Source organism: Chlorocebus sabaeus, chromosome 9, assembly GCF_047675955.1.
Source record: "Chlorocebus sabaeus isolate Y175 chromosome 9, mChlSab1.0.hap1, whole genome shotgun sequence".
Classification (NCBI taxonomy): domain Eukaryota; kingdom Metazoa; phylum Chordata; class Mammalia; order Primates; family Cercopithecidae; genus Chlorocebus; species Chlorocebus sabaeus.
The window spans coordinates 117,525,975-117,538,622 of NC_132912.1; the positions used below are offsets into that span (position 1 = coordinate 117,525,975).

Consider the following 12,648-nt stretch of genomic DNA (forward strand, 5'->3'; position numbering starts at 1 on the left):
GCTTGATACATAATCAAACTTTGTAAATATTCCATGTATGCTTGAAAATGTGATTTCTTTGATGTGTATAAATTTCTCCATAACATCTACTTTGAGTTTATTACTCATGTTATTCAAATAGCCTACATTTTTTGCTTATTTTCTGAGTTTGATCTGTCTGATTATATGAGGGGTGAATTAAAATCTCCAAATATAATACTTTATTCATCTATTTCTCTCTGTAATTCTGTCAGTTATTGCTTTATAAATTTTGCATTTATATTAATAAACACGTTTATGACCATAAACATATGTCTTCTTGATCTATTATTATTTTACTAGTATGCTTTATCTGGCTTTATCCCTTGTGATGTTTTGCAACTTTGACTCTATTTTGTCTGATGTAATTGTTATTCTAGTTTTTCTTTGATTATATTTCTCTGGTATATATTTTTTGATTTATTGATTTCAGCCTTTCTCTTCCCTTTAAAATGTGTCTTTTCTGGAAAATACAGTGTCATTTTAAAAATCCAGTGTATGTATCTCTGCCTTTTAATTGATGAGCTAAACTCATTTACATTTATTATAATAGAAAGATCTATTTTGTGTTTTTTATTTTTCAGGCTTCTTTTTTAAAAAATAGAGTGGGGTCTCACTACGTTGCCCAGGCTGGTCTTGAACTCCTGGCCTCAAGTAGTCCACCCACCTCGTCCTCCCAAAGTGCTGGGATTACACCCAGTGTGAGCCACCATGCCTAGCATCAGGCTTCTTTTTTCAGTATCTTTTTATCTTCTTTATTATAGTGCATTGGATTAAGCAAAAATTTTTGTACTAAATTTGAAAGTTAAACTATGTATTTTTAATTTTTCTGCTGGTTACATAGAATTAAACATTTCATTTCCCAGCTTTCTTTTTTAACCATGATGTATGGTTACATAAGTTCTGACCAATGAAATGTAAGCAGAAGTGTAGAACTTTCAAAATGGATTTGTTCAAAGGAAGAAGGTAATTCCTCTTTTCTCTCCTTCCTCCTGCTACTGCCCTAAAATTGGTAACTAGAGCTCCAGCACCTATATGGGACCACGAAGGGTCCTGAGTGTGACAGTAGTGGATGGTGGTGCAGAAAGCTAAGAGTGTGGCTCCGTGATGACCTCATGGATTCGTCATGCTATAGTCATGACTACTTACAAGGCAAACTTCTTTTACTTGAAGAAGAAACTTCCTTAAGCCACTGTTATCTGAGATTTTTCTGATATGCAGCACTGCTCATTTCCAGGAGATACTTCCTTTATTGTAATTTCCTAGCCTGTGGTGGGGGCAGGGGGCAGTGCAGGTGTATCTTCCTTAGCCTATATCCAATTTGTGGCACTTAGACTTTCCCTCTAAGTTTCTCCCACTCCAACTCCCAAACATAGTGGGTTTTCTCAAAAGTGGAGCCTAAGACAAAGACTTAACTGTAGGAAGTTCACTGCAGATCACAGAGTGAGGGAGTAAGAATGAGAGGAAAGGAGGAAAAGCATCACCACTGTAGTCACCACTGTGGTCAGTGTGTACTTGATCCCACAGGACTTCCTGAAGAGTGTTCAGAACACTTCCTAGATTTGAGTCCCACAACTGTCTACCAGAAAGACAAGGCACCGCAGTGTTTATCCATCAGATTCCATCCCCTATTGGCTAAGAATTGCCCCTACAGGCTGGGCGTGGTGGCTCACGCCTGTAATCCCAGCACTTTGGGAGGACGAGGTGGGTGGATCACAAGGTCAGGAGTTTGAGACCAATCTGGCCAATATGGTGAAACCCTGTCTCTACTAAAAATACAAAAATTAGCCAGGTGTGGTGGTGCACGCCTATAATCCCAGCTACTCAGGAGGCCGAGGCAGGAGAATCACTTGAACCGGGGAGGCAGAGGTTGCAGTGAGCTGAGATTACACCACTGCACTCCAGCCTGGGTGACAGTGAGACTCTATCTTTAACAAAACAAACAAACAAAAAAAAGTATTGCCCCTACAGTGCTAACTCCATTGTGCTTTTGGAAAGAGCCGGCTTGTCTACACAGAGAATTTTCAGTGACAAAAATTCTACCAAGGGCGCATGGGATTAAAGTGAGACACTGTCACCACGAGGTGGGTCTGAACATGCACAGAACTGCCCACTGCAGCTGCAATTAGAATGCACCAAGAAAATATGACACTGAACACCAGGGTCTTCACGGTTTTTATGAAAGATTCTGAGATCCATCAGCTTCCCTTTTGTTTCTGTGGCAATTGCAGAACTGAGCTAATTTATCTTCATACCTTGAACCAGCCTCTCAATTTTTGAAACTCACTTCTCCCTGAACTTCTTTACTATGTTTTCTTATCTCTGACCGCTGTTTCTAAATGAGCTCTTCTTCCATTTCCTACTCTTTAAATGCAGGAAGTCCTCAAGTTTGCATCCATTCTTTTTCCTTTATACCATCTCACTAAACTACCTCATTTTTTTCTCATATCTCCATCACCATGTTTAAGAAATGATCCTCCAGCCGGGCACGGTGGCTCACACCTGTAATCCCAGCACTTTGGGAGGCCGAGCGAGGCAGGCGGATCACGAGGTCAGCAGATCAAGACCATCCTGGCTAAACACGGTGAAACCCCGTCTCTACTAAAAATACAAAAAAAATTAGCCGGGCATGGTGGCGGGCGCCTGTAGTCCCCGCTACTCTTGGGGGTGGGGGGCGGGGGGACGGTTAAGGCAGGAGAATGGAGTGAACCCGGGAGGCGGAGCTTGCGGTGAGCCGAGATCGCGCCACTGCACTCCAGTCTGGGTGACAGAGCGAGGCTCCATCAAAAAAAAAGAAAGAAAAGAAAAGAAAAGAGAAGAGAAGAGAAGAGAAGAGAAAAGAAAAGATCCTCCAATCTTTATTATCAGCCCAGATCTCTCTTTACTTCCTAATTCAAACTCATCACCCCATACTCTGTCTTCACACAGATGTAATTGTATAGATAATCGAATTCTAACATATTAAACAAATCCATCTCATCACCTTTCCACATCTCCATGGTCCCTATTTCAACTAATGGCTTCTTCAACTAACTCCTTCCAAGCTAGAAACTCCAGCAACATCTTTCACTTTACCAAATCACTCCTTTTATCACTTGGAAAATTTGGTTGATCACAGCTCATCTATCAAGTCTACCATCTCCTTCCTATTCCTACATGGATGAACCCTTATAATACCTTGTCTAAACTTAGACAAAAGCATCAGAAATGGTTTCCTGCTCCTAGTTTCTCCCCTTGACAAACAAACTTCGTGTTACACCAGCATAGGGTTTAGTTAAGAGGTATTACCAGTTGTGTTATGTGAGTTTGTTATCCCAAACTCCCAATTTACTGTTCCACAGAGGCAACCTCTTTCAACACTTTTGAAAATATTTGGGGAAAAAATTGTATCTGTACTGAACATGTACAGGTTTTTCTTGTCATTATTCCCTAAACAATAAAGTATAACAATTATTTACATAGCATTTGTATTGTATTAGGTATTATAGAAACCTAGAGATGATTTAAAGTATATTGGAGATTGATGTCTAGGTTACGTGCAAATACCACACCATTTTACAATAGGGACTTGAGCATCCTCAAGCTTTGGTACCCTTCGGAGGTCCTGGAACAAAGCCTCCGTGGAGGATAACAAGGGATGACTTTTGATTCCTGGCTTTCTTCATTGTTGGCTTAGGATTCAACTTTCTTAGGTCAGCCACATCAGAGTTAACCCATTTTATGGCTACTTTCTAATTCTGAAAATGCTGTTGCTGTTCTCTCCTCTCCTAATTTATCCTTTTGGGCATATGCTTTGGAAGATCCCTTTACTGTCGTTTTAGTGTGATTTGAGGAGGGAATGTTGCTAACAATTCATGTGTTCAACTCACAAATTCCAGAATTCTGCCAAACTTTGGAAGCAGGTATCATCTAAGTCTATTTCTCTTTCTTTTTAAAACTTTTATTTTAGGTTCAGGGATACATGTGCAGGTTTGTTATATAGGTGAAACTCATGTCATGGGGGTTTGTTGTACAGCGTACAGACAACCTACAGAATAAGAGAAAATATTTGCAAACTATGCATTTAACAAAGGCCTAATATCCCAGTATCCATAAGGAATTTAAACAAATTTATAAGAAAAAAACACAAACAACCCCATCAAAAAGTGCACAAAGGACATGAACAGACATTTTTTAGAAGAAAACATATATGTGGCCAACAAGCATATGAAAAAAAGCTCGATATCACTGATTAGAGAAATGCAAATAAAAACCACAATGAGATACCATCTCACACCAGTCAGAATGACTATTATTAAAAAGTTTTTTTAAAAAGATAGATTTATTTTTATCTCTTTTCTCAACTCTATCCCAGCTGGGTTCCAATTTTCTAGATTTTTCTGTGTCTTCACTAATTAAACTTCATTTTAGAAAAGGATTTAACCAATTCATTCCCTTTGAGGTCTAATGAATGACAAGAGTTTAATGTGTTATATCTCCCAAGAGTATTTTCATTTTAACAAGGACTAAGTTTCTTATTTGGCTTAAGCCAAAGGGATAAAGGCATTAAGTTCTGAGAAATTTCAGCTACCCATACCTAAGTGTTTGGGAGGCTAGGGGAACGTTTTCTTGTGTTTTCTCAAATCACAGGTTTTGGGGGCATGTCTAACTGTGCCCATGTTTTAGGCTAATTGATGTCAGTGTCACAGCAGGCATTCTAGGATGACAATCAGAAATAGGAATATCTGCTCAGTTACAATTCTAGTCCAACTTGTATGTCTTGAAACCTAGATAGCAGGTAGATGAATCAGCATCCTAAATATTGATATTAATCTAGAGCAAAACATATATTTTATTGTGTTTATAAGTATACAAAGATAGACATCATTGAATACACACAACTCTAAGTAAGACCTCCTCATACAATTAGTGGTTGTAAGGCATTTTAGAACTACAAAATGCCATATAAATGCATGATAATTAGATCATGAAACTAATTATGGTTAATAATATGACTAACCATCTTAAACTGTGTATGAATATAATAATAATAAGCAACATTACGTGCTCTCAGTTGAAGCAGACAAAATTAGCCAGAATTTGGTAAGGGGCACAAAACAGCAGAGGATGCCTCCAGCATTCTGGGGGTAGTGCACAAAAAATTAAGGTTGTATTTATCTGCCGTGGAGCACCGCAGGGATATAAACCACAAAAACAGGGGAGAAAAGAAGCCCAGTTAAGATCTCCTCCTTAATTCTTGATTTCTGGCTCTATTATTTTGCTAAATACCACTACTACAACTCAGAACAATTGTAAGTGCCTGTGCATCTCTTACTAGGGCTGGGCCCTGTTAAAGTGTTTTACATATATTAATTAATTCACACAACAACCTCAGGAGGTAGGTACTGTTCTCCCCTTTTGACATATAAGCAAATAAAAACCCAAAGAAGTTAAATAACTTTCCACCGTGGGTGGCAGCTCTGGGACTTAGGCTACCCAGCCCCAGAGCCTGGCCAGTTACCACCACTCTATATGGCAGCCACCTTTTCTACCTTTTCTCTGTTCCATGAATCAATTACAGATTATATATGTGTGTATGTATATATATGTATATATACATATACACATATACACACATACACATATACACACATACGTGTGTATATATTTGTGTGTGTATAAACGTATGTGTGTATGCATGTATACGTGTCTGTGTGTGTGTGTGTGTGTGTTTTGAGACGGAGTTTCACTCTTGTCCAGGCTGGAGTGCAATGGCGCAATCTCAGATCACTGCAACTTCCGCCCGCCCCCGGGGTTCAAGGATTCTCCTGACTCAGCCTCCCAAGTAGCTGGGATTACAAGTATGTAATCCCATTACACCACCACACCCGGCTTTTTTTTTTTTAATATATATATTTAATAGAGAGAGAGTTTCACCATGTTGTTAGCCAGGCTGGTCTCGAACTCCTGGGCTCAAGTGATCCTCCCGCCTCTGCCTCCCAAAGTGCTGGGATTACAGGCGTGAGCCACCGCGCCTGGGCCAGATACATATTTTCATCACTGGTCATGCAAAACTCACTCCCCACCTCATCTTAACAACTTAATGATCCTTTTGGTAAAATGCCAATACCAGCATAAAACAAATTTCTTCAGGATACAAATATTTTCATAATTTGTATTAACTCAACCTAAACTTTACTAGCCTGAATTGCTTCTTCAAGGCTTCACTAATACACTGTTGGGGAGAATTTTAAGCAGCCTCCACCCAAGTGCTTACCTTGTAGCTCTATTTATCCGCCTTAGACATTTATTAGACTCCTTTCAGATTCTTTCCCTCGCTACTGTTTTCCGGTATCATCTGATAACTGAATAGAAAATGCTGTTCTGAATCACTACACCTATCAACCATGTCACAGATAAATTCTACTATATATTATATATAAATATTTTAATGGGCTATTTAGAGCCAGCCGTCTTACCATGTGCTCATGTGGGATTTCCTGTTTCAATGTTGAATAATATATTTTACAGTTAGCAAGTTAATTTCACCTGCAGTCGTTGATTTGTTCAAATTCTGAGCATTTAAATCCATTGCCAATGTTTGCTTAAAGAACACTGTTTCCTTATGAGTCTTCCAAATCGGTCCTTACAGAAAGAACCTCTGAATACTATACGCATATATGGACGGCTGCGCGTCCCTATAAAGTCAGCCTGTTACTTCCACTGGAGAAACAAAACTCTTGAGAACCGCTGAGCTGTAAAAATGTCAGAAAGCCGGTGTACCATGCGCGCTGAGAAAGCCGGGAGAGGGCGGTGGCTGCCCCCAGGCCGCCTCCTGCCCCGGGCGAGGCGGAGGCCTCACCGCGCCCCCCGCGCCCCGCCCCCGCGGCGTCTAGCGGCCCCGCCGCAGGGCAGGCCTGGCCGGGTCTCCCCGGGCCGCGGCGGCGCCCCCTGCAGGCCGCGGCGGGCAGAGCGGGCGGAAGGAACCTGAGCCGAGCTGCCACCGTGTCCCAACCGGAGCCACCGCCGGAGCTTCCCGGGGCCCCGAGTCCGCGCCGAACGCCCTCCTTGCCGCCTCCGCGTCCCGGCGCCCTCCAGAGCCGCCGCGCCGCCAGCGCACACCTGAAGCGGCCGGGCCAGGCCCTGCCTCGGTCCTCAGCTGGTCCTCCCCGCCCCGCACCGGCCTTCACTCTGGAGCGGCCCCGGCAGCCGCAGCAGGGGCGGCGGCGGCGGATTGAGGAGCTCTCCAGGTCGTCCCGGGAGAGGCTGCTGCAGTCCCGGGACAGGATGTTCTCCAAGTTTACCTCCATCCTGCAGCACGCCGTGGAGGCGGTAAGGCCGCGGGCTGCGGGCGCACGGCAGGCCGGGGATGGCGGCGGCCTACGCTTCCCGGCGGCCTCGGGGACAAGCTGGGCGGCCTCGGTCCGGCCCTCGGCGGCCCTGGCTCCGGGTGGGGTGAGGCCCCAGGCAGGCGCCCTGGGTGGCCGCCGGGTCCTGGGGGCGCCCGGGGCCTCGGGCCTGGCTCTGCGCGGGTCCCCTCCGTCCCTGGCTGCCCCAGGTCGGCGGTCCCTGCTCTCCTCCAGGAGCCGGGGCGGGGGTGCCGGGGAGAACCCGGCCGCCCGACCCTACTCGGTGGTCGCCTCATTCCTCTGATGGAGACGGGGGTTCGGGGAGCACCTGGCGGGGTCGCAGGGAGCTCCCCCGGGCTCCCTTAACGTTAACCTTCTGCGGAAAAAAGTGGTCAGCGTTGAGCAAGACAAAAGAAACGAGCAAGCACCGCTTGGGCTTGGGTTCTGTTTTGTTTTGGTTTTGGGGGGTGGGGGTGAGAAAGGCATGGTCTCGCTGTGGGGCGACCCTGACGAGGGAGCCGCCGACCAGCCCCCGGGTTGCTGGCTTTTGCTTTCTTGGGCCAGGAGGCCGAACTCAGCTGAACCTTATGGATTGATCTGAAATAGGGGTTTGGAGGGTCCAATCGAGTTTGCTTTAGACAGCTTCCAAGCTCACCGAGCACAGAGACCATCTGTTTCCTTTCTTTTCTAGTTCTCTTCCTGGACACTCTTCGTTTATCCTGCAATTGTACTCTCCTTTGAGGGTTTTAGACACCAGCATAGAGAGACAGTATTCAAGTATCCTAATAGACTAATACGTGAAAAGAAACTAAAAAGAAAATGTCTTGTCACTGTTCTAGTGAGAGTGCTAGTTGCTTTACTTGTTTACTTTATTCTGGGAGAACTGCCCAAATTGAGAAATGCATTCTGTGCAGAAACAATTACTTTGCTAATTTTTAACATGACTTTCTCTTCCTGTGTTCATATGATGCGATAGGGCACTTTAAAGTGTACATTTTAAAAAATATCAGATACGACAGTTTTTTATGGGCAGGCAAAAATAAAATGGAGTTTTTGCCTTCAGTAATAAAAACAAACTCTAGTACAATTGTTATTTAAGTGATACATGGGAAGTGTTGAAAAATTTAGCTCTAGGACAAGCTCTTGGGCAAATGTATCAAACAAGAAAAACAGGGTTTCATGAATGTAGAGCAGTATTACACGGAGGGAAATGACAGTTGTAGACTTCAAGACAACTTTTAGTTTTTTCTTGCTTATGCACACTCTAAAGCACTTTTGTTAAAAGAATGTAACTGCAATTTATTAAAACATTTATATTTTGTTTTCTTTAAAAATACCAATAATCATTTAATTTTATTTATTTATTATTTATTAATTTTTTTGAGACCGAATCTCATTCTGTCACCCAATTGGAGTGCAGTGGTGTGATCTCAGGTCACTGCAACCTCCGCCTCCCGGATTCAAGCGATTCTCCTAGTAGCTGGGATTACAGGCACACCCCACCACACCCGGCGAATTTTTTTTTTTTTTTTTTTTTTTTTTAAGTAGAGATGGGGTTTCACCATGTTAGCCAGGCTGCTCTCGAACTCCTGACCTCAAGTGATCGCCTGCCTTGGCCTCCCAAAGTGCTGGGATTACAGGCGTGTGCCACCGCACCCAGCCCAAATCATTTTATTTTGACATTGAATATATGAAATACTTGGGAATACTTAATGAGATACTTGGGAATCAAAATTTACTACATTACAGTCAGCTGTCTTATCCGTAGACTCTGCACATGTGATTCAACCAAACGCAGGCAAAAAAATATTCGAGGGGGAAAAAAATTCTGCAGAGTTCCAAAAAGCAAAACTTGAATTTGCCACATTCAAGTACTGCCTTGAATCCATGTGAATGAAGTGATGTGTAGGCATTGTATTAGGTATTAGAAGCAATCTAGAGATGATTTAAAGTATACAGGTATGCATAGGTTATATGAAAATATTATGCCATTTTAAAACAGGGACTTGAGCATCCTCAGATTTTAGGGGTGGGAAGAGAGGTCCTGGAACTAGTCCCCCACAGATACCGACTGTATTTATATCCTTTACCCATCAGGCTAGTGTTTACAGAAATAAGTACTTAGAAAAAGAAAGACGGCTTTCTTGCTCTCCTAGGAAAGGCTCATTTTTATCCGAAGGCCTGTGTTTTCTTGTCCTCATTATCTTTTTATAATTGTATATATTAGCATCTGCCAAATTATCTGACTCCTGCTCTGTAATATCCTTAACCTACTTTGCTGAGGTTAGTGAGAAAAAGTTAGAGTGGCTTGTATTCACCTAGTCCTGAAATTAATGCATTACATTTAGAAATGTAATGTTTTCATTTCCTTAGACCTAATGTTTTCATTTGTGGCACCACCCATCTTATCTTGATAGGAGGTTAAATCTCATGGAAAATGTTTGGTGTCCTATACTAACCTTTTTTTTCCCCCTTTTAACATTCTCTCTTGGGAATGAACTCATATGCAATGATGAAAAAGCCATCCTTGTGGTATTTGGATAATTTTTTTTTGTAGCCCAAGATTGTTTCTAGTTATTCAGTTCTGTTTATTAATTTGCTTGATATTTTCCTCTATGAAGCAATCTTACCATTCCTCAGTTCATTTCATTAGCTCTTCTATGTGTTCCTGTTCATCTGTATGCCCAATTAGCATTTCCTGATGCATTATTCCAATTAGCATAATTATCAGGATTATACAGAGACAGAAAATACCTGGATGCTGACATGACCTTTTTTCATTTTGTTGGATCAGTCTGTGGAGTAATGCTTTTCCAACCATTTTGGTATGATTACTTTCCAGGTTTCCTTATTCAGTTGGTGAGCCTTCAAATGGGTTTTTAATTTTTAATTAACTATTTACTTATTTTTCGAGACAGGGTCTCTGTCACCCAGGCTAGAGTGCAGTGGCCTGATCATGGCTCACTGCAGCCTTGACCTCCAGGGCTCTAACGATTCTCCTGTCTCAGTCTCCTGAGTAGCTGGGACTACAGGCCAGCACGACCACACTCAATTTTTTAAAAAATTTTTTGTAGACACTGGGTCTCACAATGTAGACACTGTGCCCAGGTTGGTCTCACATTTTTGGGCTTGAGTGGCTCCCACCTCCATCTCCTAAAGTGCCAGGATTATAAGGATGGAGCTATCATACCTGGCCCAAATAGTTTTTTTTAGCATTGACTGGATTCATTTATCATTTATCATTTTCATATTCATTTATCATTATCATTTATCATATTCATTTAAGTGAGGCTTAAACACAGTGTTTTTCTTATTGTTTAATTAATGGTTTCTCCTCACTCCCTGGTAGCTACTTACAAGGTGAAAACTATGACTAAGATATTTTCCAAAATTAATATTTGAAAATGTGTTATTAAGCTGATAGACTGCATTTTGAGTATGGAAGAGAAGTTCACACCTTCTTGATCAAAAACAAGAACTGTAATGTAACTCCTGCCTCCCTTTTTAGAAATGACGGTCTTCTCTCAGTATAGAAATGATTGGCCAGTAAGAGTCTTATGAAATTAATCTGTCCTGTTAGCCAGTTGCCACATGTCACAAGTCTGAATTCAGCCTTTCTTGTAGTTAGTTCCAGGGTTAGACTGGATTGGTTTAACACAGCTTCTTCAAAAGATAGATAAAACACTTTCCATTTAATACAATTTGGTATTTGTTGAGAGCCTAGTCCTCACTAGGGAATGTGCCAAGGGCATGTTCCTCTTAAATTCCAACCAGTTCCACCCTTGTGGGCAGATTTATTCCAGAGAGGATAAAGGACAGTGTCAGGGAAGAGTTTTATCATTTTAGCTAATTCCTTTAATGGAAGTCGTCTTTCAGAATGTAAGTGCAATGTTTTCTTTTCAAATTATAGTTAAGAGTTCATGATGGTTGTTGAGACTAGCAATTCCTTAAAAATCTCCTGTGCCCTGGAAATTCAAACCACGAATCAAATATATCTCATGTTTTCTTGGCATATTCTTTTCCAACAAGTGATCTCTAGCTTCAGTCATTCACTCATTCAGCACATGTCTTCTGAGTCACCAGGAAAACATGGCTCAAAGTGAGGGAAACAAGGTGTACTTGGTGTACTTGTGTCCTTGGTCACAATGCGTACAGTCTCATTTGGAAAACAACAAATATACAAGTTAGATTATAGAATAAGGAATGCCTAAGAATATGTCCTAACTCATAGAGCCGGAAAGAATCAGGTTCCATTCCTGCCTCTATCCCTTCCTTCTGTACTTGGACGAGTTAGTTGATATGTATACATTTCCATTTCTTCATTATAAAGGGAAATAATTAAGCCTATCATAGAATTGTTGTGAAGATTAAAATGAGATAATGTTCATGAAGTGCTTAGTGCAGTGCCTGGCACATAGGAAGTGCTCAGTAAAAGTCAAACCATTATTGTCATTTGGATGATTGGTTTAGCCAGTGAACTCTATAGGAGAAGGGAGCAAGCATTTAGGATCGGAGTTGTTATAAAAGACTCTCTGGGAGGAAGTGAGCAAGACTTTGGAGCAGGAGAGAAGATGGGGAAGGTCATTAGGAAAGTTGGGGGCAGAAAGAAGCATTTTAAAAATCTGGGAGTGGGACCAGGCATGGTGGCTCATGCCTGTAATGCCAGCACGTTGGGAGGCGGATCACCTGAGGTCAGGAGTTCGAGACCAGCCTGACCAATATGATGAAACCCCAACTTTACTAAAAATACAAAAATTAGCCAGACGTGGTAGCATGCACCTGTAATCCCAGCTACTCGGGAGGCAGAGACAGGAGAATCGCTTGAATCCAGGAGGCAGAGGTTGCACTGAGCCGAGATCATGCCATTGCACTCCAGCCAGGGCAACAAGAGCGAAACTCCATCTCAAAAATAAAATAAAATCTGGGAGTGGAATGTTGATGATACATGAGACGCAGTAAAAGCAAAGGTGACTTTTAGAACACTAGTTTTCATTTGAATTATCCATCTAGATAGTTTTGTGTGATGGGAGTATTTGGACACAGTCCAGGCTCCCAGTTAAAGGCAGTATTTCCTTGGTTAAGTCAGTTAACTGATTTTGAGTCTTCAGAGTTTGAGCAAAATAGGTTTATCGTGAGAGTTTAAGACCATACGGTATGTGCAAAATTTGCAGTATTACACCTGGCACATAACTACTCATTAAAAGGCAGTGACTTCTGTGTTATTTATGTATTCACTTAATATATATTATCAAATTCTTAACTCTGTGTCATGCCTGAGTTGGAAACCAGAGACTGAGTGATG

The 12,648-nt window shown here is 42.0% G+C and overlaps 2 protein-coding genes across 2 annotated transcripts in view; one reads left to right on the forward strand and one right to left on the reverse strand.

Moving 5' to 3' along the window:
• Positions 1-6,811, reverse strand: part of ABLIM1 (actin binding LIM protein 1) — a 399,253-nt gene extending 392,442 nt beyond the window's left edge. Inside the window, exon 1 of the mRNA XM_073019387.1 lies at positions 6,477-6,811. The gene's annotated coding sequence lies outside the window, so the exon portion shown is untranslated. The remainder of the gene's footprint in view (positions 1-6,476) is intronic.
• A 116-nt stretch (positions 6,812-6,927) lies between these two features.
• Positions 6,928-12,648, forward strand: part of FHIP2A (FHF complex subunit HOOK interacting protein 2A) — a 45,160-nt gene continuing 39,439 nt past the window's right edge. Inside the window, exon 1 of the mRNA XM_007964169.3 lies at positions 6,928-7,329. Coding sequence (XP_007962360.1) covers positions 7,285-7,329 — 45 coding nt within the window. The 5' untranslated portion in view covers positions 6,928-7,284. The remainder of the gene's footprint in view (positions 7,330-12,648) is intronic.